General features: G+C 50.2%; 1 protein-coding gene across 1 annotated transcript in view; it reads left to right on the top strand.

The window, feature by feature from the left end:
• Positions 1-6,742: 6,742 nt before the first annotated feature.
• Positions 6,743-26,583, top strand: part of LOC139230440 (butyrophilin subfamily 1 member A1-like) — a 34,100-nt gene continuing 14,259 nt past the window's right edge. The window contains exons 1-5 of the mRNA XM_070862274.1: positions 6,743-6,833; positions 11,086-11,193; positions 19,738-19,854; positions 22,128-22,466; positions 25,543-25,827. Coding sequence (XP_070718375.1) covers positions 6,800-6,833; positions 11,086-11,193; positions 19,738-19,854; positions 22,128-22,466; positions 25,543-25,827 — 883 coding nt within the window. The 5' untranslated portion in view covers positions 6,743-6,799. The remainder of the gene's footprint in view (positions 6,834-11,085; positions 11,194-19,737; positions 19,855-22,127; positions 22,467-25,542; positions 25,828-26,583) is intronic.

The following is a 26,583-nucleotide window of genomic DNA, read 5'->3' as shown; positions in this document are numbered from 1 at the left end:
TGTATCCTACATGTTTACTGCTTGTACTATCACAAGGTATGCCACCAGAGGGCACAGCAGTGGGAGACTTGTAGGTTACCTGTACAGTTGTGCCAGGCCTAGTATAAAAGGCAGGTCACCAGGTGATATCCTCACTCTGGAGTTACATTAAATGGAATAAGGTCACTACAGTTCAAGTACAACACATTGTCTCGTGACGTCATTATCAGCGCATCTGAAGACATAACACAGTCCATGCCGGCGTTTATGCTCCACTCGAGCCTCCTCCCATCGTTCATCATCTGACTATCAGCATTACCCTCTATTCCCTTCTCCATGTGCTTATCTCATCATAAGAAGATAAGAAATAGGAGCAGGAGTAGACCATAGGGCCCCTCGAGCCTGCTCCGCCAGTCAATAAGATCATGGCTGATCTGATCATGGACTCAGCTCCACTTCCCTGCCCGCTCCCCATAACCCTTTACTCCCTTATTGTTTAAGAAACTGTCTATTTCTGTCTTAAATATATTCAATGACCCAGCCTCCACAGCTCTCTGAGGCAGTGAATTCCACAGATTTACAACCCTCTGAGAGAAGAAATTACTCCTCATCTCAGTTCATAGGCTGTCCCTCGAACGAGGATGACTTTCTTCCACAAGAGTTCACAGATGTTTCAATGAAGATCTTCGGTATGACTCGGCAGAAATGACGCCTGTTGCTGGATTTTACGCCGTGAAGGCGCTCCTAAAGTTGAGTGCTGTCACCCTCTTATTTTCACCATCAGTTGCACTTTAGATGCCGGGGCCATTGGAGGGAGCAGCATGCGGCGGTATACCACTGCAGGGAGCAGCGCGTGCTGCTGCAGGAGGGCGATGGCTGCGAAGCCAGGTCGCTGATCGCAGTGCGGGCAGGCACAGCAGGAGGGGCGAAGGAGCGGCAAGAGTCCGTAGGGGGAAGTGACCGGGGCCCAGGAGAGGTGTGAGTCTGGGGCTCAGAAGAGCCGAGGGCCCAGGGGCAGCATGGACCAGCCCACACTGCGATATGTGTGCACACTCGGTCCGTGCAGCAGAGCAGGTCTCCAGTCGTCTTGGGTAATCCTTGCCACTGGACCAAGACCGAGCTCTGTCAAGCCCGTGTGGTGGCTGGTGTGCAACGACCACCATATGTTAAAAAAATCCACGCACAGGCATCTTCCACCCTTCAACATGCAGTTCGGGACCTGGAACATCGGGTCCTTCATTGAAACACCTGTGAACTCATCCCTTTTTGGCCTGGAAGCAAGTCATCCTATGCCTATGAGACTGCCTATGAGAGGGATGAGATTAAAATTGTGAAAAGTTTCGATAGAGTGGATACAGAATGTTTCCATTTGAGGGGAAGAGCATAACTAGAAGCCTATAAGATAGTCAGCAAGAAATCCAAAGAATTGCATTTATATAGCACCTCTCACAACCAACACTTTACAGCCAATGAAATACTTTTGGAGTGTCCTCACTGTTGTAATATGGGAAACGCAGCACACACGCAAGCAGCAATGTGATAATGACCAGATAATCTGTTTTTTTGTTATGTTGATTGAGGGATAAATATTGGCCCCAGGACACCGGGGATAACTCCCCTGCTGTTCTTCAAAATAGTGCCATGGGATCATTTACATCCACCTGAAAGCAGACAGGGTCTCAGTTTAACATGTCATCTGAAAGACAGCACCTCCAACAGTGCAGTACTGCACTGGAGAGTCAGTCTAGAGTTTTTTGTGCTCTGCAGGGACTTGAACCCACAACATTCTGGCTCAAAGGTGAGAGTGCTGCCCACTGAGCCACAGCTGACACTGACATAGGGAATTCATAAGAAACTTCTTTACCCAGAGAGTGGTGAGAATGTGGAACTCGCTGCCACAGGGAGTAGTTGAAGCGAATAGTATAGATGTATTTAAGGGGAGGCTCGACAAGTATATGAAGGAGAAGGGAATAGAGGGTCATGCTGATAGATTTAGATGAGGAAAGACGGGAGGAGGCTCGAGTGGAGCATAAACGCCGGCATGGACTGGTTGGGCCGAATGACCTGTTTCTGTGCTGTATATCCTATGTAACTCAGCCCTGCTCAGCCCATAAGCAGGTAATATAGAAATAGGAAAAGAATAGAAAGACCTGCATTTATATAGCGTCTTTCATGACCATCGCATGTCCCAAAGCACTTTACAGCCAATGAAGTACTTTTTTTGAAGTGTAGTTACTGTTGTAATGTAGGAAACGCGGCAGCCATTTTGCGCACAGCAAGCTCCCACAAACAGCAACATAATAATGACCAGATAATCTGTTTTTGTGATGCTGATTTGAGGGATAAATATTAACCCCAGGTGTTGTGGAGTATTAAAAATATAACACTCACACAAAAGGTCTTTTGTGGAGAAAAGAGTTGTTTATTAAAACCTGATTAATCAAGGGAGATCTGGCCGCATCAGTACCATTACTGAGTGCTCTCCACACCGATCTCACAACACAGGCGGTGCAATTGCATGTTTATAGAGTCGAAATACAGAAACTAGGCGGGAAAGTGTTCCATTGGTTACTTGCCACCAGTCCCCGCTCACCTACTTCGAATACACTGGTTGATACAGGTTACAGGCAATTTCATTGGTTACAGTCATTTCTAATGATTCTTTGGTGCATTCAGTCCTGACTGCTGCTGCTAGGGAACAGCCCCTGCAGGTTATGTGTACTTTCCTGGGAACGTCTTCCCAGGCTTGTTATCCTTGCCAAAGTCTGGTTACACTCTGCTTTAAAGAGACCTTTGTCCCTCTTATCTCCTGTGTCTGGAACATCGTGGCCTTCTCTCATTATTTCTGTGAGCTGTCTACGTAAATCTTGTGGGTGTTCTTATCTCCCAAGACAATCTCTCTGACCTTAGTTTTTCTGCCTAATTCAGCTATTCGACCATGAACGCATGTTAAACCTTAGTCTTTCTTACTTTATTTTAATTACACCGAATTATTTTACCCCTAATTAAGGCTTTTCGCCCTTGCATCAGGGCATTGGGGAGAACTCCCCTGCTCTTCTTCATAATAGTGCCATCAGACTGTAGCTTAATTAGAAACAGTTCATGCTGGAAACACTCAACAGGCCAGGCAGCCTCTGTGGAGAGAGAAACCGAGTTAACGTTTCAGGCTGATGACCTTTCATCACAATTGGAAGAAGTTCGGGATGTAACAGGTTTTAAGCAAGTGCAGGGGCAGGGAAAAGGGGGAGGGGAGGCAAGAACGAAAGGGAAGGTCTGTGATAGGGTGGAGGGCAGGAGAGATTAAATGACAAACGGGGTGATGGTGCGGGAAAAAAAGGGGTTTGTAAAGGTTGATGTCAAATCACAAATGATAACCGACTTGGGCAGAAAAGGGGAAACTGCTTCCAATGGCAGAAGGGTCGCTAAGCAGAGGACACGGATCTAAGGTGATTGGCAAAAGAACCAGGGGCAACATGAGGAGACTGTTGTTACGCAGCGAGTTCTGATCTGGAACGCACTGCTTGAAAGAGAGGTGGAAACAGATTCAATGGTAACTTTCAAAAGGAAATTGGACAAATACCTGAAGGGGAAAAAAAATTACGGGGCTACGGGAAAGAACAGGGGAATGGGACTAATTGGCCAGCTCTCATCATCATCGTAGGCAGTCCCTTGAAATCGAGGAAGACTTGCTTCCACTCTAAAAGTGAGTTCTCAGGTGACTGAACAGTCCAATACAGGAATTACTGTCTCTGTCACAGGTGGGACAGACAGTCATTGAAGGAAAGGGTGGGTGGGGAGTCTGGTTTGCCGCACACTCCTTCCGCTGCCCGTGCTTGTTTTCTGCATGCTCTCGGCGACGAGACTCATGGTGCTCAGTTCCATCCCGGATGCTCTTCCTCCACTTCGGGCGGTCTTTGGCCAGGGACTCCCAGGTGTCAGTGGGGATGTTGCATTTTATCAAGGAGGCTTTGAGGGTGTCCTTGAAATGTTTCCTCTGACCACCTTGGGCCCGCCTGCCGTGTAGGAGTTCCGAGTAGAGCACTTACTTTGGGAGTCTCGTGTCAGGCATGCGAACAATATGGCCTGCCCAGCGGAGCTGGTCGAGTGTGGTCAGTGCTTCGATGCTGGTGCTCTACCAAAGAGCCGGCACAGACACAATGGGCCGAATTCACCTCCTTCTGTGCTGTAACAGTCTATGAAAAAAAAACAATCATAACACTGTCAATATCAGACATCAATCTCAGAATGTTCCATCAGAGTTACACAGCATCGAGAAACTATCCCACCCAGGGTGATGGCACAGAGCAAAAGATGCCTCACTATTCAAATTACACTGAATGTACGGCACAGAAACAGGCCGTTCGGCCCCACACCAGTCTCCTCCCACCCTACTTCATTCCTATTCCTGTCTCCCTCATGTACTTATCCTACTTCCCTTAAAAGGCATCTGTGCAATTCGCCTCAACTGCTCCTGAGCTATATTCCCTCGAAGCCGCACTAAAAGAGATAGTCCGCACAGAACAAAGTCCAACTTATAGGGAACATTGCTCCTGAGTAACTGCTATTGGCTGGTTTTATTGGTCTTTCCTTATATATGTTTAACATGCCATCCATTCATTGACGGGATCTCCAGCTGTTCAGTTGCAATTTGTTGCAATTTGATAAAATTATGTTTGATCCAATCAGGCAAAAGATGTCGACATCCAGTTCTGGATGAGCAGAAATGTTCCCCAACTGAATATTGGGAAGACCGAAGCCATTGTTTTCAGTCCCCATCACAAACTCCGTTCCCTAGCCACCAACTCCATCCCTCTCCCCAGCTTCTGTCTGAGGCTGAACCAGACTGGTCGCAACCTTGGTGTCATATTTGACCCTGAAATGAGCTTCCGGCCACATATCTGCAGCATAACTAAAACCGCCTATTTCCACCTCGGTAACATCGCCCGTCTCCATCCTTGCCTCAGCTCATCCACTGCTGAAGCCCTTTGTTACCTCTGGACTATTCCAATGCACTCCTGGCTGGCCTCCCACTTTCTACCCTACGTAAACTAGAGGTGATCCAAAACTCAGCTGCCTGTGTCCTAACTCACACCAAGTCCCGCTCACCCATCACCCCCTGTGCTCGCTGACCCACATTGGTTTCCGGTTAAGCAATGCCTCGATTTCAAAATTCTCATCCTTGTTTTCAAATCCCTCCACAGCCTCGCCCCTCCCTATCTCTGTCATCTCTGCCAGCCCCACAATCCCCCCCGAGATATCTGCGCTCGTCTAATTCTGCCCTCTTGAGCATCCCTGATTATAATCACTCAACCATCGGTGGCCGTGCCTTCTGTTGCCTGGGCCCCAAGCTCTGGAACTCCTTCCCTAAACCTCTCCGCCTCTCTACCTCTCTTTCCTCCTTCAAGACGCTCTTTAAAACCTACCTCTTTGACCAAGCTTTTGGTCACCTGCCCTAATTTCTACTTATGTGGTTCGGTGTCAAATGTTTTAAATCTCATAATACTCCTGTGAAGCCCCCGGGACGTTTCACAAACAATAAAGGCGCTATATAAATATATGTTGTTGTTGTTGTAATTACACTGTTCTTCCAATGGTGTTGCTGTAGCACCTCCAATGAGGGGAGGGTGTAATTACAAGTGTGACTTGTTTACAGAGACAGTTTCTGTTATAGATGTGGATGGAAGAATTTGTAATGGAAAAAGTGGACCGGAATTATGTACAGACGTGTTTTATTAATAGGCATATTCACTGGGGTCGAATTTCCGCTTGTTATATCAGCACAATCCGGGAGGAATCAGACGAACCAGTGCCTCTTCAGCATCTCCGATTTTAATCTCCCCACCATTGGTGGCCGTGTCTTCTGTTACCTGGGCCCTGATACTCCTGCGGAGCACCTTAGGGCGCTTTACTGCATTAAAGGCACTCTATAAATACAAGTTGTTGTTGTTGTGGACACCGATGAAACTATTCGATGGTTCAGTATCATTTCTAAAAGTCATTTTCAGTGATTTTAAATCAGGTTACTCACAGGTGGAGGACTGGACATTCTTCAATCACCAGGGGGCACAGATTTAAAGTCGGGGGGGGGGAGGTTTAGAGGGAATTTGAGGGGAAATTTCTTCACGTAGAGGGTGGTGAGGGTCTGGAACTCACTGCCTGAAATGGTGGTAGAGGCAGAAACCCTCACCACATTTAAAAAGTACCTGGATGTGCACCTGAAGTGCTGTAACCTTGCAGGGCTACGGACCTAGAGCTGGAAAGTGGGATTAGGCTGGACACAGGCAGGATGGGCCAAATGGCCTCTTTCTGTGCAGTAAATTTCTATAACTCCAGAAATGATCCGATTGCGCCCAATGTGAAAACTGTACCCCACGTATTTATCCTGCACACCTACTAAAATTGGCAGATGTACAGCCGGGTGAGGAATATCACATCTCGAACTCTTTACACTTCTGATCAAATGTCACGGAGCTGAAAGCTCTGTTTCTCTCTCTTCACATCTGCTGCCTGACCTGCTGAGTGTCTCCAGCATTTTCTGTTGATTTTTATATCCTGGGGACTTTGATGCATTAGTAAATACTAATCTCAGGAGGGGAGGGGAAAAACGTAGCAAGATTTGAAAACCACTGGGAGTGGATAAAGGACCCAAAGGAGCAAAGGTTAATTCGCAAAGTCATCGCATCTTCCTCCCTAGTAACCCGTTACCACTCGGGGTGGTTTATTGTGATTGGCTTAGAGTGGGCGATTGAACAGACCAGGAAGTTTACCAGCAGAGTAGGACTGGAGTCTGGCTCGGCAAGTCCCGGAGATCTTCCTGACCATGAGCGCTGTGGGTTTCTCCACTGAATCCGCCCGTAAGTGCACCGCTGTTTCTTTCTTCAACCACAAAGTGGCCCGGGGTAGAGGGCCAATGCATTGCATGGTGTTAAACAAAACTACTACAGTGAGTGCGGGGCAGTCCGGGGCGGAGCAATAGCCAGCCAGGGCCATGTCGTCAATTACAGGAAACCAGCACAACTCCGCACGGTACATCCCGGGATCAGTGCAACACCGCACGGTACATCCCGGGATCAGTGCAACACCGCACGGTACATCCCGGGATCAGTGCAACTCCACACGGGACATCCCGGGATAAGTGCAACTCCGCACTGGACATCCCGGGATAAGTGCAACTCCACACGGGACATCCCGGGATCAGTGCAACTCCGCACTGTACATCCCGGGATCAGTGCAACTCCACACGGGACATCCCGGGATAAGTGCATCTCCGCACGGGACATCCCGGGATAAGTGCAACTCCGCACTGTACATCCCGGGATCAGTGCAACTCCACACGGGACATCCCGGGATAAGCGCAACTCCGCACGGGACATCCCGGGATAAGCGCAACTCCGCACGGGACATCACGGGATAAGTGCAACTCCGCACTGTACATCCCGGGATCAGTGCAACTCCACACGGGACATCCCGGGATAAGCGCAACTCCGCACGGGACATCCCGGGATAAGCGCAACTCCGCACGGGACATCCCGGGATAAGCGCAACTCCACACGGGACATCCCGGGATAAGCGCAACTCCACACGGGACATCCCGGGATAAGCGCAACTCCGCACGGTACATCCCGGGATAAGCGCAACTCCGCACGGGACATCCCGGGATCAGTGCCACTCCGCAGGGACATCCCGGGATCAGTGCAACTCCGCACGGGACATCCCGGGATCAGTGCAACTCTGCACGGGACATCCTGGAATAAGTGCAACTCCACAGGTACATCCCAGGATAAGTGCAACTCTGGATGGTACATCCCGGGATAAGTGCAATTCCGCACGAGACATCGAGGGATAAGTACAACTCCGCACGGTACATCCCGGGATAAGCGCAACTCAGCACGGGACATTCTGGGATCAGTACAACTCCGCACAGTACATCCCGGGATAAGTGCAACTCCGCACGGGACATCCCGGGATAAGAGCAACTCCACATGGTACATCCCGGGATAAGAGCAACTCCACACGGGACATCCCGGGATAAGTGCAACTTCGCAAGGAACTTTCAATCAAGTACCCCCTTTTTTAAAGGGCACTAAAACCCATAATTCCAAATTAATTTGGGAATCAAATTAAATTAAAATTCTGTTCCCGGGGATGATGATGCACTTCAGTCCCTCCGGCGCCCACCTCTCACGGATGGCCGCGAGCGTACCGGTGGACACCGCGTGCTCCATCTCCAGGGACACCCTGGCTCAGATGTACGCGCGAAAGAGAGGCAGGCAGTCGGGCTGAACGACCCCCTCGACCGCCCGCTGCCTGGCACCCTTGGCCGTGCCCAGGAGCAGTCCTACGAGGAGGCCCAACAACCCGCCCGCTCCCCTCCGCACAGGGTGCCCAAAGATCAGGAGTGTGGCACTGAAGTGCAGCCAGAATTCCAGGAGCAGCCCCTTTAAATATTGGAACAGGGGCTGCAACCTCGTGCATTCCATAAAAACATGGAACACGGACTCTTCCAGACCACAGAAATTGCAGGCAGCCTGGGAGTCCGTGAACCGGCTTAAAAATGTATTGCACAGGACTGCTCCGTGCACCACCCTCCAGGCCAAGTCCCCGATAAATAGTGGGAGGACTCCCGCGTAGAGTGCCCTCCATCGGTGACCCCCGCCTCCTCCGGACGGCAAGATGGTGCGCCATGGCGTGTCCGGACGGCCGGCGAGGATGGCAAGGTTGAGAGTGTGCAGGAGCAGCCCGTACAGGAAACCCCTCCGCGCAGAACTGAAAGGCACGGAGGGGATTTCCCTGAGGCGGCTCAAGTTGTGAGGCGCCGGCTCCCGAGGGAGGTTCCGGGGTTTGGCGCCGATGAGGAATTCCGTCCGGACGGGGGTCAGTCTGGACGCGATCTCCCTACGTGCTTGTGCCTCCTCGATGCACCTAACGGAGTCAGGGCCCAGAGCTGTTTTTAGCGACTCGATGGCATCGGCCGCGTGGCGGACGTCGGCCCAGTTTAGGTACCACGCCAGCTACAACAGCTCTACACATCTGTGAGCATACTCACAGGTGCATACATTACAGTCATGAACCCAAGCGGGACCTGGGGGGCTGGACAATGTGCTTTTGGCTCAACCCAAACCCACCCTGGTTGTTAAGGACCTAGTTCCTTGGTGGGAAATTGATCCTAACCAGCAAACTTGCAAGCAGACGTGGGAATTGAAGTAATGCCACATTGGTGCAGTAGGGGGTGCACTCTGGGATCTGGGTGTGCCTTGATACTGAGGCAAGGTGACTCTGGAAAACCCGCTTGCTTTGGTGTGACTCCCGCTCTGGCATACTTTGTGTCGAGACAGCCTCCAGATGTCCCAAAGTGCTTTACAGCCAATGAAGTACTTTTGAAGCGTAGTCACTGTTGTAATTAAGAACTTAAGAACATAAGAAATTGGAGCAGCAGTAGGCCATTTGGCCCCTTGAGCCTGCTCTGCCATTCAATAAGATCATGGCTGAGCTGATCATGGACTCAGCTCCACTTCCCTGCCCGCTCCCCATAACCCTTTACTCCCTTATCGCTCAAAAATCTGTCTATCTCCGCCTTAAATATATTTAATGACCCAGCCTCCACAGCTCTCTGGGGCAGAGAATTCTACAGATTTACAACCCGCAGAGAAGAAATTCCTCCTCATCTCAGTTTTAAATGGGCGGCCCCTTATTCTGAGACTATATCCCCTAGTTTTAGTTTCCCCTGAGTGGAACTATCTTCTTTGCATCCACCTTGTCAAGCCCCCTCATTATCTTATATGTTTTGATAAGATCACCTCTCAATCTCCTGAACTCTAATGTGTAGAGGCCCAACCTACTCAATCTATCTTCATAAATCAACCCCCTCATCTCCGGAATCAGCCTAGTGAACCTTTTCTGAACTGCCTCCAATGCAAGTATATCCTTCCTTAAATACGGAGAATAAAACTGTAATTTGCGCACAGCAAGCTCCCACAAACAGCAACGTGGTAATGACTAGATAATCTGGTTTTGTTATGTTGATTGAGGGATAAATATTGGCCCCCGGACACCGGGGATAACTCTTCTGCTCTTCGAAATAGTGCCATGGGATATTTTATGTCCACCCGAGAGGGCAGGCAGCATCTCGGTTTAACGTCTCATCTGAAAGACGGCACTCCTGACAAGGCAGAACAGTACTGGGAGTATCAGCCTTGATTATGTGCTCAGGTCCCTGGGGTTGGGCTTGAACATTTTGGCTTGGAGGCATGTGTGCTACCAACTAAGTCACAGCTGACACCTGCACTGGGCATTATGAGAGCGAGGCTATTCAGCCTTGGATGGCACCACACCAAACTGGAACCTGCACAGCCCACAGCCCCACACACACACACACACACCCACACCCTCTACCGCTCCCCTAAACCCAGGGAGGTTGAGAGCATCTCAAGCTCAAGGTAGGTCAACTGAGCATAGAATTGAACTGGAACCTTCCTGTGCAGTAGCCCAGTGGGCAACCAATTTCCCAATCACGCCCTTGGAGGACCCCGAGGGCACAGGTGGTTAAATATATAGTGTCAGCTGTGGCTCAGTGGGTAGCACTCTCGCCTGTGATGTCAGAAGGTTGTGTGGGACTTGAACACATAAACCTAGGCTGACTCTCCCAGTGCAGTGCTGAGGGAACATTGTGCTGTTGGAGGTGCCGTCTTCCAGATGAGACATTAAACCGAGTCTGCCCTCTCAGGTGGATGTAAAAGATCCCATGGCATTATTTCGAAGAAGAGTGGAGGGAGTTCTCCCCGGTGTCCTGGTCAATATTTATCCCTCATACATCATAACAAAAACAGATTATCTGACCACTATCACATTGCTGTTTGTGGGAGCTTGCTGTGCACAAATTGGCTGCCGCGTTTCCCACATTACAACAGTGACTACACTCCAAAAGTACTTCATTGGCTGCAAAGGACTTTGAGACGTCTGGCGGCTGTGAAAGGCGCTATATAAATGCAAGTCTTGCTTATGGTCTCGGTTTTGTGTCCGAGTTCTGCCTGTGTGTGCAGTTTATCGTGCAGCAGCTGTCATCAGTTGAATAGTTGTCAGATTCCTGTCGGCCTTAATGTTTTACAGGGAGGCTATTTCCCGCTGGAGTCTCGGGCTGGTCGGGCCACGTGTGGGGAGCCTTGGCGGTGGGAATAATAGCCGTCGGTGTGACATCTTGGATAGCCTATCGGAAAAGTAAGTACGGATGACAGGACAGTTGGTGGTAAAAGGGTGGGGGTGGGTGGGTGGGGGGGGGGGGGGGGGAAGTGTAGAGAATTCCACCGGCGTTTAGTATCGACCGGGATCCCCACTCAACGAGCTGGGTCCCACTTCAGTTGGGCATGTTGTCACGGGGCAGTTGCTGTCTTTGGCCACTGGATGGCTCTGTGGAGCGAGTTTGTGAAGTCTCTTGTCCAACTCCGTCAACATCTCGGCCGAGACATTGGCCTCCCTTTGCGCCTCCTGTTCGCGCCTCCGGGGGGTGGGGTGGGGGGGGGGCGTGGAGAGATGGTAACGGGGTCCCGGAGATGGGGGGAGAGATGGTAACCGGGCGCTAACGGCTTAGCGACTGGGCGCGGCGAAATCTCCGACGTCCGCGAGCTTGCGTGGCGGGTTAGTGCTGACGCTACACCTCACCGCCCCAGAGATTGTGATGTCATCCCTTTATTGACCCGGATGTGATATTCGCTCCCGACCCCCTGCAGCATCGCCGGGCGTCAACAACGGCAGCTGCAGGAGGCGTGGTCACCTCGGTCGGCCGCTGCTTGGGGAGCACTAATTAAAGGCAGTGGGTGGTCGGGTAGGCCAACATTTTATTCTGAACCCTGTGAGCTGTTTTTTTGAATGTTTCTCATCCCGCGATTGAACAGCCCTGCGCTCTTGGGGCTGCTCCTCGTGGATGGCAGGTGCAGTCGCCCACCATTCCCAGCCTTACCTTGAAATCACCGCAGCGAAGGCCCTTCCCTGTAAGGCAGGGGAGGAGCCTGTGGATCCGGCAGTGTTGCACGGGACACTGAGCAGCGCTCTGCCACTATCGCCCCTCTCGCTCCGCTGAGCTCTCCGAGGGAAGTGGTAGCACTTGATTTAGTGCGGCACTTCCCTCCTGGGGCGTGAAACCGGAAGTTCCCGTCCGCTGGAATTGGGCAGCTCTCCCGCGAAAAGTTATCAAACCCAGACGGGGCGACACGCGATTTCTTGCCCCTCGTCGGTGAATAAAGCAACATCTATTCCTCAACTGCCTGTGTGCCCTCCCCAACATACTCAGAGAGTCTTGCTTGTCGTGCGTACTTCCCGTGGGACTTTCTCCATCAGGAGAAACTGGTTCCAGTGGCAGGAGGGGCGGTACCAGGGGATGAGGGACTTCAGAGACTGGAGAAGCCGGGCTTGTTCTCCTTCGAGCAGACAAGGTTAAGGGGAGATTTGAGAGAGGTGTTCAAAATCGTGAAGGGTTTTGATAGAGTAGATGGAGAGAAACTGTTTCCAGTGACAGAACGGGTCGGTAACCAGAGGACATAGATTTAAGTTAAGTGGCAAAAACAGCACAGGATGGCTTGGGGGGGAAATACATTTACACAGCAAGTAGTTGTGATCTGGAATGCACTGCCTGGTGGATAGTTACTTTCAAAAGGGAATTGAATAAATACTTCAAGAGCAAACATTTGCAGGGGAAGAGCAGGGGGGGAGTGGGACTAATTGGATAGCTCTACCAAAGAGCCGGCACGGGCAGGATGGGCCGAATGGCCTCCTCCTGTGCTGCATCGTGCTACGATTCTGTGATCACTTTAACTTCACCCGCCCGGCAGGACAAGCTGTTCCAGCTCAGGCGCTCGTTTTGTACCCCATTGATTTCAACGCTGGGCTGGTTCGGTTAAAATCAGGCCGCTCTTTTGACTCACGGTGGCAAATATCATGGGGGACCTGCATATATATTGTATAGGCATTTAGATTCTGCAATTTACTGAGCTGTGTATCGACACAACGGAATTGAGTAATGTTTGTGGTTAACAGGGAGCGAGGTGCTGATTTGACAATTAACCTCCCAAACTATTTTTTTAATTAGTGGGTAGAATTCCCTCACCCCACCGTGCAAATGTTTATTCCCGACTTCTCCTAAAGGTGCTGACTCTTGGGACACTGTTCCACTGGAGTCGGCTGATATCCGCTACCTTACCCAGTGGCCTCTGTTCACGTGTGAGCTTAGGCGGTGTTGACCAGAGCGAGTGCAATACCGGACTGATTCCTGGGATGAGAGGGTTGCCCTATGAGGAGAGAGTGAGTAGATTGGGCTTATATTCCCTGGAGTTTAGAAGAATGAGAGGTGACCTCATTGAAACATTTAAGATTCTGAGGGGGATTGACAGAGTAGATGCTGAGAGGTTGTTTCCCCCTGGCTGGAGTGTTTAGAACCAGGGGGCACAGACTCAGGATAAGGGGTCGGCCATTTAGGACTGAGATGAGGAGGAATTTCTTCACTCGGAGGGTGGTGAATCTTTGGAATTCTCTGCCCCAGACGGCTGTGGAGGCTCAGTCGTTGAGTATATTTAAGACAGAGATCGATAGATTTTTGGACTCTAAGGGAATCAAGGGATGTGGGGATAGTGCGGGAAAGTGGAGTTGAGGTCGAAGATCAGCCATGGTCTGACTGAATGGTGGATCAGGCTCGAGGGGCCGAATGGCCCACTCCTGCTCCTAGTTCTTCTGTTGTTTTGAACAGGACAGCTCAGGCTTCTGCCGCTCTCACCTGACCCCTGCACACGTGCACACACTGGACAATGATCGGGAGTGGCGGCTCTTTGTCGGATTCTGTCTCTCTTCCCAACATGGGGGCATTGAGGTCAAGCATCAGCTGTGGCTCAGAGGGCAGCACTCTCGTCTCTGATCTCAGAAGGTTGTGGGTTCAAGTCCCACTCGAGGGACTTGAGCACATAAATTTAGACTGACACACCCAGTGGGGTGCTGAGGGAGTGCTGCACTGTCGGAGGCGCTGTGATTCGGATGAGACGTTAAACCGAGGCCCCGTCTGCCCTCTCCGGTGGATGTAAAAGATCCCAATGGCGTGATTGGAAGAAGAGCACGGGAGTCCTCCCCGGTATCCTAGGCCAATATTTATCCCCAACCAACCGCCAGAAACAGATTATCTAGTTATTTGTCTCACTGCTGTGTGTGGGAGCTTGCTGTGCAGACACTGGCTGTCGTGTTTCCTACATTACATAAGAACATGAGAAATAGGAGCAGGAGTAGGCCACCTGGCCCCTCGAGCCTGCTCCACCATTCAATAAGATCATGGCTGATCTGATCATGGACTCAGCAACAATAATAACACTTCACAAAGTACTTAATTGGCTGTGAAGAGCTTGAGGATGTCCTGAAGTCATGAAAGACACCATATAAATGCAAGCCTCTCTTTAATTGTAGCACCACACTCATAGAATCATAGGCCTCAATTTTGATCAAGCCCGTTTTTCGGCGCTCTTACCGGAGTTGCGCCGGTTATCTACGTTCCGAGGTGCGCCGAAAAAGTTTGTTGCCACTTTGGCCGCTGTGCGGCCTCTTCACTGCAGTCGCGTAGCGTGGCCAGTCAAGTCGGGGGTGGAGCCAGCGTTCTGCGCTGGAAAATGTGCCGGGACGTCTGCACATGTGCAGTGATGTCCACGCATGAGCAGTAGCGCTGTGAGTCTGCAACAACAGTAGGTCTTGTCATGTTTGTAACCTTCACATAACTGTAACCTTTATGTAACAACACTGTACACTGTGTACACCCGAGTAATGCACACCTTGACCACAGGGGGTGAACTTGTGGGAGACACTCTTCACCTGGTCATCCAGGTATATAAAGGGAGGTCCCACCCAGGGTCAGCACTTCTTGGTCCTGGGAATAAAGGTTCAGGTCACACAGTGACCTTGTCTGCAGTACATGCGTCGTGTGATTCTATAGTAAGGTGTAAGGACACCACAGGTCTCTCTGTCATTTTCAGAGCGTGGCGATGTTCTAACCTCCCTGTGTTGCTGGGCTCCTTCAGGTAAAGTTCTCTGCATTTATTCTGCCTCCTTTGTTGGGCTAGGGCGGGCAGGAGAACTGATGGCGCTCCTGCCTGTCGGTGATTTCTATCAGTTCTCCTGTCGTTCCTAGCCCTGGCCGAGTGATCTCCAGGCTATACTCAAAGAAAACCCAAAGGAAACCCTTTGAGCATAGCTCCTCACTGAGAGTTTGGGTCTGCTGAGTTCACCCTGTAGCTTTATGACAGAGTATCTTGGTGAATTTGTTTGTGCATTAAGATAAAGGCTGAGGAATGGAATATCTTTTTCCTTTATGGAACTGGTTGCACTTACATCCGTCCAGTTGAGCAAATGTTTTTTGCAGTATCGAGTTTCTATTTTTACGTAGCTTATCATTCGAGGCTGGCTGAATGAGGTTGCAGAACTTATGTTAACTAGAGGCAAAGTACAGGGGCTAGGGGCGGGCAGGAGAACTGATAGAAATCACCGGCAGGCGGGAGCATTATCAGTTCGCCTTCCCGGACCGAGTTTGAAGATGAAGGTAGGACTTACTTCAATTTTTTATTTCTTATTGAATTCTAAGTACTTTTTGTTTGCAAGGTTTGGTGGTTTAGGTCCAGGTCCTCTCCGCTTTGAGGTTTTCCACTTTGGTGGTAAAAACAGAGAGACAGACTATTATCTGAATGGTGACAGATTAGGAAAAGGGGAGGTGCAACGAGACCTGGGTGTCATGGTACATCAGTCATTGAAGGTTGGCATGCAGGTACAGCAGGCGGTGAAGAAAGCAAATGGCATGCTGGCCTTCATAGCGAGGGGATTTGAGTACAGGGGCAGGGAGGTGTTACTACAGTTGTACAGGGCCTTGGTGAGGCCACAACTGGAGTATTGTGTACAGTTTTGGTCTCCTAACTTGAGGAAGGACATTCTTGCTATTGAGGGAGTGCAGCGAAGGTTCACCAGACTGATTCCTGGGATGGCGGGACTGACATATCAAGAAAGACTGGATCAACTGGGCTTGTATTCACTGGAGTTCAGAAGAATGAGAGGGGATCTCATAGAAACGTTTAAAATTCTGATGGGTTTAGACAGGTTAGATGCAGGAAGAATGTTCCCGATGTTGGGGAAGTCCAGAACCAGGGGACACAGTCTAAGGATAAGGGGTAAGCCATTTAGGACCGAGATGAGGAGAAACTTCTTCATCCAGAGAGTGGTGAACCTGTGGAATTCTCTACCACAGAAAGTGGTTGAGGCCAATTCACTAAATATATTCAAGAAGGAGTTAGATGAAGTCCTTACTACTGTGGGGATCAAGGGGTATGGCGAGAAAGCAGGAAGGGGGTACTGAAGTTGCATGTTCAGCCATGAACTCATTGAATGGCGGTGCAGGCTAGAAGGGCCGAATGGCCTACTCCTGCACCTATTTTCTATGTTTCTATGTTTCTATCCCAGGTCTCTGACCTACCTGCGCCGATTTCTTTAACTCTCCGCAAGGGTTTTCTGAAGTGGCCACATACGCTGGTCTAAGTATAAATGGAGTAACTATTAGCTGACCAAAGTTGCCTAAATGGCCAGAACTGGCGCAGGGGTGGCTGGTAACGCCCCCTTTTGAGAAAAAAAAACAAACCTAAAAAAATCGTAACTAACTCAGTTACGCTGGTGCACATTGATTGGAGAAAATGGGGATTTTTAAGTTACACCAGAAAAACCAAGTTACTCAAAAAAAAACGGAGCAACTCCTGGCCAAAATTGAGCCCATAGAATGGTTACAGCACAGAAGGCAGCCATTTGGCCTGTCGAGCCCGTGCCGGCTCTCTGCAAGGGCACCTTAGCTAGTCCCACTCCCACCTCCCCGCCCCCCCCCCCCCATTTCCCCTTAGCCCTGCAATTTGTTTCCTTTCGACACTTATCCAATTCCTTATCTAAATATCTATTTGAAAGCCACGATTGAATCTGCCTCCACCACCCTCTCAGGCTGTGCATTCCAGATCCTAACCACTAGCTGCAGAAAAAAGGTTTTTCTCATGTCGCTTTTGATTCTTGTGCCAATCGTCTTAAATCTGTGTCCTCTGGTTCTCGACCCTTCCACCAATGAGAACAGTCTCTCTCTATATAACATGTCCACACCAATGATTTTGAACACCTCGATCAAATCTCCTCTCAACCCCAGCTTCTCCAGTCTATGAATGTAACTGAAATCCCTCATCCCTGGAACCATTCCAGTAAATCTCCTCTGCACCCTCTCTAAGGCCTTCCCCAAAAGACTGATGTGGCTGGGGGTCAATTTGAACATTTCAAAAGTGAGATTGATAGGGGCCGAGCTTGGAACACCCACCATCCGCTGCCACCGAGCTTTCTGGCTGGTCTCCCCTCCGAGCGAGTTTGGTGGAGGCCTCCTGCGGCGGGGAGAGAAGACCGCTGGGGACCGCCCGCTGACGTCCGCTGGTGCGCAACGCCCGTAAGTGTCCTCCCGCCTGCCGAACTGGCAGTGTGGTCCGGGCGGGAGTCCGCTGCAGCAGTGTGGAAGCAGATCTAACCCCAACGGTAAGTACGAAGACCTGCAAAAAAAGTTAGCAAACTTCTCTTTATTTTTTTCCCCAGCGATTTTTGCGGATGGGGTCCCCTGAAGGTTTTCCAGTGGTTATTTGGAAATTTTTAAATTTAATTTGTTACCCCCGCTCCGTGGGCCCGACTCAATTCTTGGCGGTATTTTGCCGAGGATCGCGTTTGCCGCCGAGATCGGGATCTCTTGCCCGGTGCCGCCCAGATTCAGGGCGTAAGTCCTTTTTTTGCCACCGGGCAATCTTTCCAGGACTTTTTCGTTAAAGTTCCGCCAATAGCACTGTCAGGATCTCAGTTCGGGGCCATGGAGTTTTGTTCGGCAAGAGCATTAAGGGATATGGAGCCAAGGCGAGCAAATGAAGCTAAGACACAGATCAGGCATGGTCTAATGGAATGGTTGAAGAGGCTCGAGGGGCTGAATGGCCCACTCCTGTTCCTGTGTGCTTGCATCGACAGTTGATTGGATTTTCAGTCTACGGAATCAAACGTGCCTCTGTTCTGCTAATCCCTTAATTGCTGAGGTATTCAATTACAGATTTCCCTGCCTTTTTAATTTAAAGAACAGATTCTCCCTGTGCTCTAATGTGGGAGTCCACTGGAAAAATCCCGCGGAGAAGTGGCCAACTGTGCAACCTCTTGGGCGCTGGGCACACTAGGGGGCAGGGCACACTTGCTCAAGGACTGCAGCGGACCAAGGAGCAGATCCACCAGCACCTTTGCAGGACGGCTAGGGACGGCCAGCAAGTGCCTCATTGCCAACGATGTCCACATAGCGGGAAGAACGTTAAAAAAAAAAATAGCTACCAGTGAATGTCAAACTGGAGTAGGAAAGGAGCGAATGGAGGCCAGTCTCCTCAACCAGGAGTGGGCGGTCCGGCAACACAGTGGCTATGTCACTGGACCAGTAATCCAGAGGCCTGGATTAATAATCCAGAAACGTGAGTTCAAATCCTACCACGGCAGCTGGGGAATTTAAATTCAGTTAATTAAGCACATCTGGAATTAAAAAGCTGGCATCAATAATGGTGACCATGAAACTATCGGATTGTCGTAAAAACCCATCTGGTTCACGAATGTTCTTTCGGGAAGGAAATCTGCCGTCCGTACCCGGTCTGCCGATAGGTGACTCCAGCCCCACAGCGATGTGGTTGACTCTTAACTGCCCCTCTGTAGTTCAAGGCGGTGGCTCACCACCACCTTCTCGAGGCCAATTGAGGACGGGCAATAAATGCCGGCCTTTGCCAGCGACGCCCACATCCCGTGAACGAATTTTTAAAAATCCCGAGCTGCTGAAGGTGGTTGTTTGGGATGTTGTGAGCGAGGTTGATCTTCGAGCAGGTAGGAGGAGATTGGTGTTGTCCAACGAGGTGGGTTCTTGGAGAGTCGGTGAGAGCGGGAGGGGCACTGGGGTAGCTCCGGTCACATGGCGGTGGGAGTCAGCCCTGGTGCAGGTGGGGGTGGGGCGTGGAGTGACCGTCAAGTCTGGGAGGAGTCATCATCATAGGCAGTCCCTCGGAATCGAGGAAGACTTGCTTCCACTCTTAAAAATGAGTCCTTAGGTGGCTGAACAGTCCAATGCGAGAACCACAGACTCTGTCACAGGTGGGACAGACTGTGGTTGGAGGAAAGGGTGGGTGGGGAGTCTGGTTTGCCGCACGCTCCTTCCGCTGCCTGCGCTTGCTTTCTGCATGTTCTCGGCGACGAGACTCGAGGTGCTCAGCGCCCTCCCGGATGCTCTTCCTCCACTTAGGGCAGTCTTTGGCCAGGGACTCCCAGGTGTCGGTGGGGATGTTGCATTTTATCAGGGAGGCTTTGAGGGTGTCCTTGTAACGTTTCCTCTACCCACCTTTGGCTCATTTGCCGTGAAGGAGTTCCGAGTAGAGCGCTTGCTTTTTGAGTCTCGTGTCTGGCATGTGGACAATGTGGTCTGCCCAGGGGAGCTGATCGAGTGTGGTCAGTGCCTCAATGCTGGGGATGTTGGCCTGGTCGAGGACGCTAATGTTGGTGCGCCTGTCCTCCCAGGGGTTTGTAGGATCTTGCGGAGACATCGTTGGTGGTATTTCTCCAGCAACTTGAGGTGTCTACTGTACATGGTCCATGTCTCTGAGCCATACAGGAGGGCAGGTATTACTACAACTACAACTACAGTACCGCAGCATTGCTGCTATTTTCTATCCTTTACAGGGAGGTTTGATGGCTCTAAACCTGAAGGCAGATGTCACCTGTCGACGGAAGTGTTACTGCAAGTGGTGATACTTGCAGGAGCTGTGTTTGTCTCCTATTGGAATGGCGCCCACCAAGGTGAGACTGTTTCAAGTCATTTAGTGTGAGATAGGAATCAATAGACTGAGCCTTTCCTGTTCGTTGGGAGAGTAAAGACACCACCCACTGGTTTAAAATTCACATCCTTGTTTTCAAGTCCCTCCGTGGCCTTGCTCCTCCCTATCTCTGTAATCTCCTCCAGCCCCACAAACCCCTCTCTTGATCTCTGTGCTTCTCCAACACTGGCCTCTTGTGCATCCCCAATTTCCTTCACACCACCATTGGTGGCCATGCCTTCACCTGCTTGGGCCCCAAGCTCTGGAATTCCCTCCCTAAGCCTCTCTACCTCTCCACCTCTCTTCAAAATGTTGCTTAAAACCTAACTCTTTGACCGAACTTTTGGTCATCTGTTCTAATATCTCCTTTTGTGGCTCGGTGTCAAATTTTGTTTGATAATGCTCTTGTGAAGTGCCTTGGGAAGTTTTACTACGCTAAAGGTGCCAAACAACTGTACGTTGTTGATGTGACTGAGCTATACAGGACCAGCAGGGGCCCAAGGGCAATGCCCTAAGTGAAGCTTAAATAGGAAAATGCTTGGACATATATCGCTGTTCCTTCATCGTCGCTGGGTCAGGATCCTGGCACTTCTATCTAACGGCACTGTGGGAGCACCTTTACCGCACGGACCGCAACGGTTCAAGAAGGTGGCCCAGCACCACCTTCTCAAGGGATGGGCAATAAATGCTAGAGTATGGGCCCTGAAATCCCGGTTCTGGGCTTCTCATGGGCGGTCACCTGAAAAGAAGAGAAAAGATGTACACTTACCTTCTGCTCGGGTGCCCACCAGTGATTGCGGTTTTAGGCCTAAGAGGCATGCGCATCGGCACGCGTTCACATCTGAACGTACATCGAGCTGGAGCTGGAGTCATGTGGGCCTGGACACCCAATCAAGGTACAGTATTCTCATTCATAATAATGGGAACTCTGTAAGTACGAGCTCTCATTATTATGATTGAGAAACACGTTCCCCACCCCCCCGATCACCCAAACACAAATTAAAAATAGAAAAAAAACTCACATATTACATTAAGTTAAATAAATGTGTTAGAAAAAGTATATATTTTTCAGATCATTTTTTAAAGTTTTGTAGTTAGGGTTTAAAAATAAACTTCTCTTAGTGGGCAGAGTTTTTAAACATAAAAATGTTTTTACATTTTATTTTTATATGATTTTTATATGTTTTAAAACTCTTAGGCTGGTAGAAGTAGGCTATGCACCTGCTTTTACCAGGTGCAAGAGTTTTAAGGACATTCGCTGGGCAAGAGACGGGCAAATAGCCCAATCTCTGCCGTGGGAATGTCCTCCTCTCCGAGGTGCGTTGGATCTGTCAAGCCAGAACGTGAGGGATCGGAAAAACCGGCTTTTGCGATGCCTCCCCGGGTTGGTATACACTCCGTACGGACTCGGGGAGGCCGGGATTTCAGGCCCAATACCTCTTGAGTCTTCTCTTGCCCAGAGTGAAGCAATCCCAGGTCCTCGTCTTCATACGATTCGGAACCCCCCATTACCCACTAGTTCGGCGCGTTCTCCCCCTCGGTGGTGAATGGGAATTGGCGTATAATCGACCGTCCTGTTTCCGCCTTGCCTGTCTAGTATACAAGAAGAATACAATACAACAAATACTATAACGTGCATTTAGGCCTTCTTAGACCGTGAGGTTAACCTTCCAGCAGACAGGAGGATCTGGGTGATAGGTTGTCCAATGAGTTGACACTGCCCAAAGTCCTGCCAAAACTCCGGTAGATAATCAGGAAGAGGGATAATTAGAGTGTGGCTGATTGAGGTCCCACAATGGTGCAAAAATTAGTCTTATCTGCAATAATCTGACTACTGGAGTTTACACAGTGCCGTTCTGTCCTAAACTCCCAGCAAAATGGCACACCGGAGGTTTATAGGTTAATGTAACGAAGTACTGAGGGAGTACTGTACTGTCGGAGGTGACGTCTTTCGGATGATTAAACCTCTCGGGTGCACGTAAAAGATCCCACGGCACTATTTCGAAGAAGAGCAGGGGCGTTCTCCTGGCCAATATTAATCCCTCAAACCAACATCGCTAAAAAAGAAACAGATTATCTGGTCTTATCTCAGTACCTGTTTGTGGGAGCTTGCTGTGCGCAAATTGGCTGTTGCGCTTCCTACATTACAACAGCAACGACACTCCCAAAAATAGTACTTCATTGGCTGCAAGGTGCTTAGGGATGTCCCGAAAGGCGCTATATCAATGCAGATGCGTTCTTTTCTTTCCGCTCCAGACCCATTTACGGTCAACGGGCCGAACTACCCCATTGTGGCTCAGGTGGGAGAGGATGTCGTGCTGAACTGCACGGTGGGGTCCCACAGGCAGGACGTGAGCCTGGAAATCGAATGGAGGAATCTGGAGTCCGGAGCTGCCATCCTGACCTGCGGAGACGATCGGGAGGGGTCGTGCCAATCCCACGGGGGCAGGGCTCACTTCTTCGAAGAGCAGCTGGCGGTGGGAAACGTGTCGATCAAGCTGGAGGGGGTGCGGGGCTCGGATGCCGGGAGATATCGCTGCTCCGTCAGTTCCAAAAGCCATTCCAGCGACGTGGTGATGGAGCTAAGCATTGTGGGTAAGATGGTCGCCGGTGACGTGACTGGTTCCCTCCAGACTTGACTACGTAAACTAGAGCTGACCTAAAACTCGGCTGCGCGTGTCCTAACTCGCACCAAGTCCCGCTCACCCATCACCCCCTGTGCTCGCTGACCTACATTGGTTCCCGGTTAAGCAACGCCTCGATTTCAAAATTCTCATCCTGGTTTTCAAATCCCTCCGTGGCCTCACCCCTCCCTATCTCTGCAATCTCCTCCAGCCCCACCCTGCCCCCGAGATGTCTGCGCTCCTCTAATTCTGCCCTCTTGAGCATCCCTGATTATAATCACTCGACCATCGGTGGCCGTGCCTTCTGTTGCCTAGGCCCCGAGCTCTGGAACTCCCTGCCTAAACCCCTCCACCTCTCTACCTCTCCTTCCTCCTTCAAGACGCTCCTTAAATCATACCTCTTTGACCAAGCTTTTGGTCAGCTACCCTAATTATGTGGCTCGGTGTCAAATTTTTTATCGCATAATACACCTTGGGACTTTTCATTACATTAAAGGCGCTATATAAATACAAGTTGTTGTTGTAACTGCCGCAGATACCCGATGCCCGCCCCCCCAGCACTCTCGCCTCTGAGTCAGAAGGTCGTTGGTTCGAGTCCCACTTCAGAGAATCATAGAAAATCATAGAAATTTATAACGGGGAAGGAGGCCATTTCGGCCCATCGTGTCCGCGCCGGCCGACAATGACCTATCCAGCGTAATCCCACTTTTCAGCTCTTGGTCTGTAGCCCTGCAGGTTACGGCACTTCAAGTGCACAGCCAAGTACTTTTAAAATGCGGTGAGGGTTTCTGCCTCTACCACCCTTTCAGGCAGTGAGTTCCAGACCCCCACCACCCTCTGGGTGAAGAAATTTCCCCTCAAATCTCCTCTAAACCTTCTATCAATTACTTTAAATCTATGGCCCCTGGTTTTGACCCCTCTGCTAAGGGAAATAGATCCGTCCTATCCACTCTCTCTAGGCCCCTCAATTTTATACACCTCAATAAGGTCCCCCCTCAGCCTCCTCTGTTCCAAAGAAAACAACCCCAGCCTATCCAATCTTTCCTCATAACTAAAATTCTCCAGTCCAGGCAACATCCTCATAAATCTCCTCATAATCTAGGCTGAACTCAAGAAGATAAGAAACAGGAGCAGGAGTGGGCCATTCGGCCCCTCGAGTTGCTCCACCACTCAATGAGATCATGGCTGATCTTCTACCTCAGCACCGTTTTCCCACAATATCCCAAATCCCTGGGACTCCCTTAGTATCCAAAAATTGAATAAAATTCTGACACCGCAGTGCAGTGCTGAGGGAGTGCTGCACTGTCGGAGGTGCTGTCTTTCGGATGAGACGTTAAACTGAGGGCCCGTCTGCTCTCTCAGGTGGATGGTACTATTTCGAAGATGAGCAGGGAAGTTATCCCCGGTGTCCTGGGGCCAATATTTATCCCTCGACCAACATCACTAACAAAACAGATTACGTGGTCATTATCACATTGATGTTTGTGGCAGCTTGTTGTGTGCAATTGGAATGCAGCGATTCCTACACCACAACAGTGACTACACTTCAAAGGCTTTGAGATGCCCTGAGGTCATGAAAGGTGCTATTTAAATGCAAGTTCTTTCTTTCCACCGTTTGATGACAAATCCGTGCGGTATAAAAACACAAGAACATAAGAAATAGGAGCAGGAGTATGGCCCCTCGAGCCTGCTCCGCCATTCAGTAAGATCATGGCTGATCATGGACCTCAACTCCACTTTCCCGCCCAATCCCCATATCCCTTGATTTCCTCGAGACTCCAAAAATCTCAGCTTTGAATATATTCAGAGACTCAGTATCCACAGCCCTCTGGGGCAGAGAATTTCAAAGATTCACAACTCTCCAAGTGAAGAAATTCCTCCTCATCTCAGTCCTAAACGGCCGACCCTTTACCCTGAGACTGTGCCCCCTGGTTCTAGACTCTCCATCCAGGGGGAAACAACCTCAGCATCTACCCTGTCAATCCCCCTCAGAATCTTGTATGTTTCAATGAGATCACCGCTCATTCTTCTAAACTCCAGAGAGTATAGGCCCATTCTACACAATCTCTCATCATGACAGCCCTCTCATCCCAGGGATCAATCTAGTGAACCTCCGTTGTATCACCTCCAAGGCAAGTATATCCTTCCTTAGATAAGGAGACCATAACTGTGCACAGTACTCCAGGTGTGGTCTCACCAAGGCCCTGTGCAATTCTAGCAATACTTCATTACTCTTCCAATTACAGCCTGCCAACCTGAAAAGGCCCCGGTTGCCCCTACTCTCTGTTTTCCGTCCGCCAACCAATCCTCTATCCATGCTAATACATTACCTCCAGTCCCCTGATCAAGATATCGGGCGAGCGAGGCTACCGCGGAGGTTTCCTGAGTTCTGGGCTTCCATCAGCGACCCTGACTGTGTGCAGGCTGTGAGTAGCATTGCCTCCTGACGGCGCTCCCTCATCTTACTGGAGATGGAGAATAGGAGATAGGACAACACTAAATCCCAGCTGAGTCGGGATCCCAGGTGGAGCAAGCTGTGAGTACACAGCCCAGAGCTGTAGACAGAGCGAACGGGCCGAGGCTACGTAACCATGGTGTTAGCCCTGGCTCAGTGGGCAGCACTCTCTCTCGCCTCTGAGTCAGAAGGTTGTGGGGGTTCGAGTCCTACTCCAGAAACCTGACCACATAATCCAGGCTGAGACTCCCAGTGCAGTGCAGTCTCGGAGATGCCATCTTTCGGATGAGATGTTAAACCCAGGCCCCTCCTGCCCTCAAAGAGCGGTGGAGTTCTCGCCGTGGTGTCCCATCTTATATTGATCTCTCAATCACTGTCACTAAAGCAGATTATCTGCTCATTTACCATATTACTGTTTGTGGGAGCTTGCTGTGCACAAATTGGCTGCCCCGTTTCCCACATTACAGCAGTGGCTACACTTCAATAAGTACTTCATCGGCTGTAAAGCGCTTTGGGACGTCCCGAGGTCGTGCAAGGCGCAATATAAATGCAGGTGGTTTCTGACTGAGCCGAAGGTTTCATTCTTTTGCAGCCCTTGGGACAAAGCCAGGTTTATCGATCACGCAGCTGGATGAGAGCAGCATCCTTTACAAATGCCAGTCCGAGGGCTGGTTCCCTGAACCTGGCATCATCTGGAAAGACAGTGATGGGAAGAGCCTGATCCCACTGTCCAAGATCACCATGGCAACAGACGAGCAAGGCCTCTACAATGTGGACATCCAGTACCAGGCAACACTTGCAGCTGCCCCCACGGTGACCTGCATCATCCACAACAGGCTGAATAACGTCAAAAAGGTGTCGACGGCACAAATAGCAGGTCAGTTATTGCAACCGTCAACGCTGAATGTGAATTTCCTGCTCATTAAGTGAGGGACGTTGGTGCTGGGAATGGATCATTATTCCATTTCAAGCACCCAGTGTCAGCATTGAGCATAAAGCTGCCTCTACACTGTCCCATCAAACACTCCCAGGGCAGGTACAGCACGGGTTAGATACAGAGTAAAGCTCCCTCTACACTGTCCCATCAAACACTCCCAGGGCAGGTACAGCACGGGTTAGATACAGAATAAAGCTCCTTCTACACTGTCCCATCAAACACTCCCAGGGCAGGTACAGCACGGGTTAGATACAGAGTAAAGCTCCCTCTACACTGTCCCATCAAACACTCCCAGGGCAGGTACAGCACGGGTTAGATACAGAATAAAGCTCCTTCTACACTGTCCCATCAAACACTCCCAGGGCAGGTACAGCACGGGTTAGATACAGAATAAAGCTCCTTCTACACTGTCCCATCAAACACTCCCAGGGCAGGTACAGCACGGATTAGATATAGAGTAAAGCTCCCTCTACACTGTCCCATTAAATACTCCTCGGGCAGGTACAGCACGGGTTAGATACAGAGTAAAGCTCCATCTACACTGTCCCATCAAACACTCCCAGGGCAGGTACAGCACGGATTAGATATAGAGTAAAGCTCCCTCTACACTGTCCCATCAAACACTCCCAGTGCAGGTACAGCACGGGTTAGATACAGAGTAGAATTGCCACTGCCTTGTGCAATCAATGTCCCTGA

This window comes from Pristiophorus japonicus, chromosome 19, assembly GCF_044704955.1.
Source record: "Pristiophorus japonicus isolate sPriJap1 chromosome 19, sPriJap1.hap1, whole genome shotgun sequence".
Taxonomy (NCBI): Eukaryota; Metazoa; Chordata; class Chondrichthyes; family Pristiophoridae; genus Pristiophorus; species Pristiophorus japonicus.
This window is presented reverse-complemented; position numbering and strand designations above follow the sequence as displayed.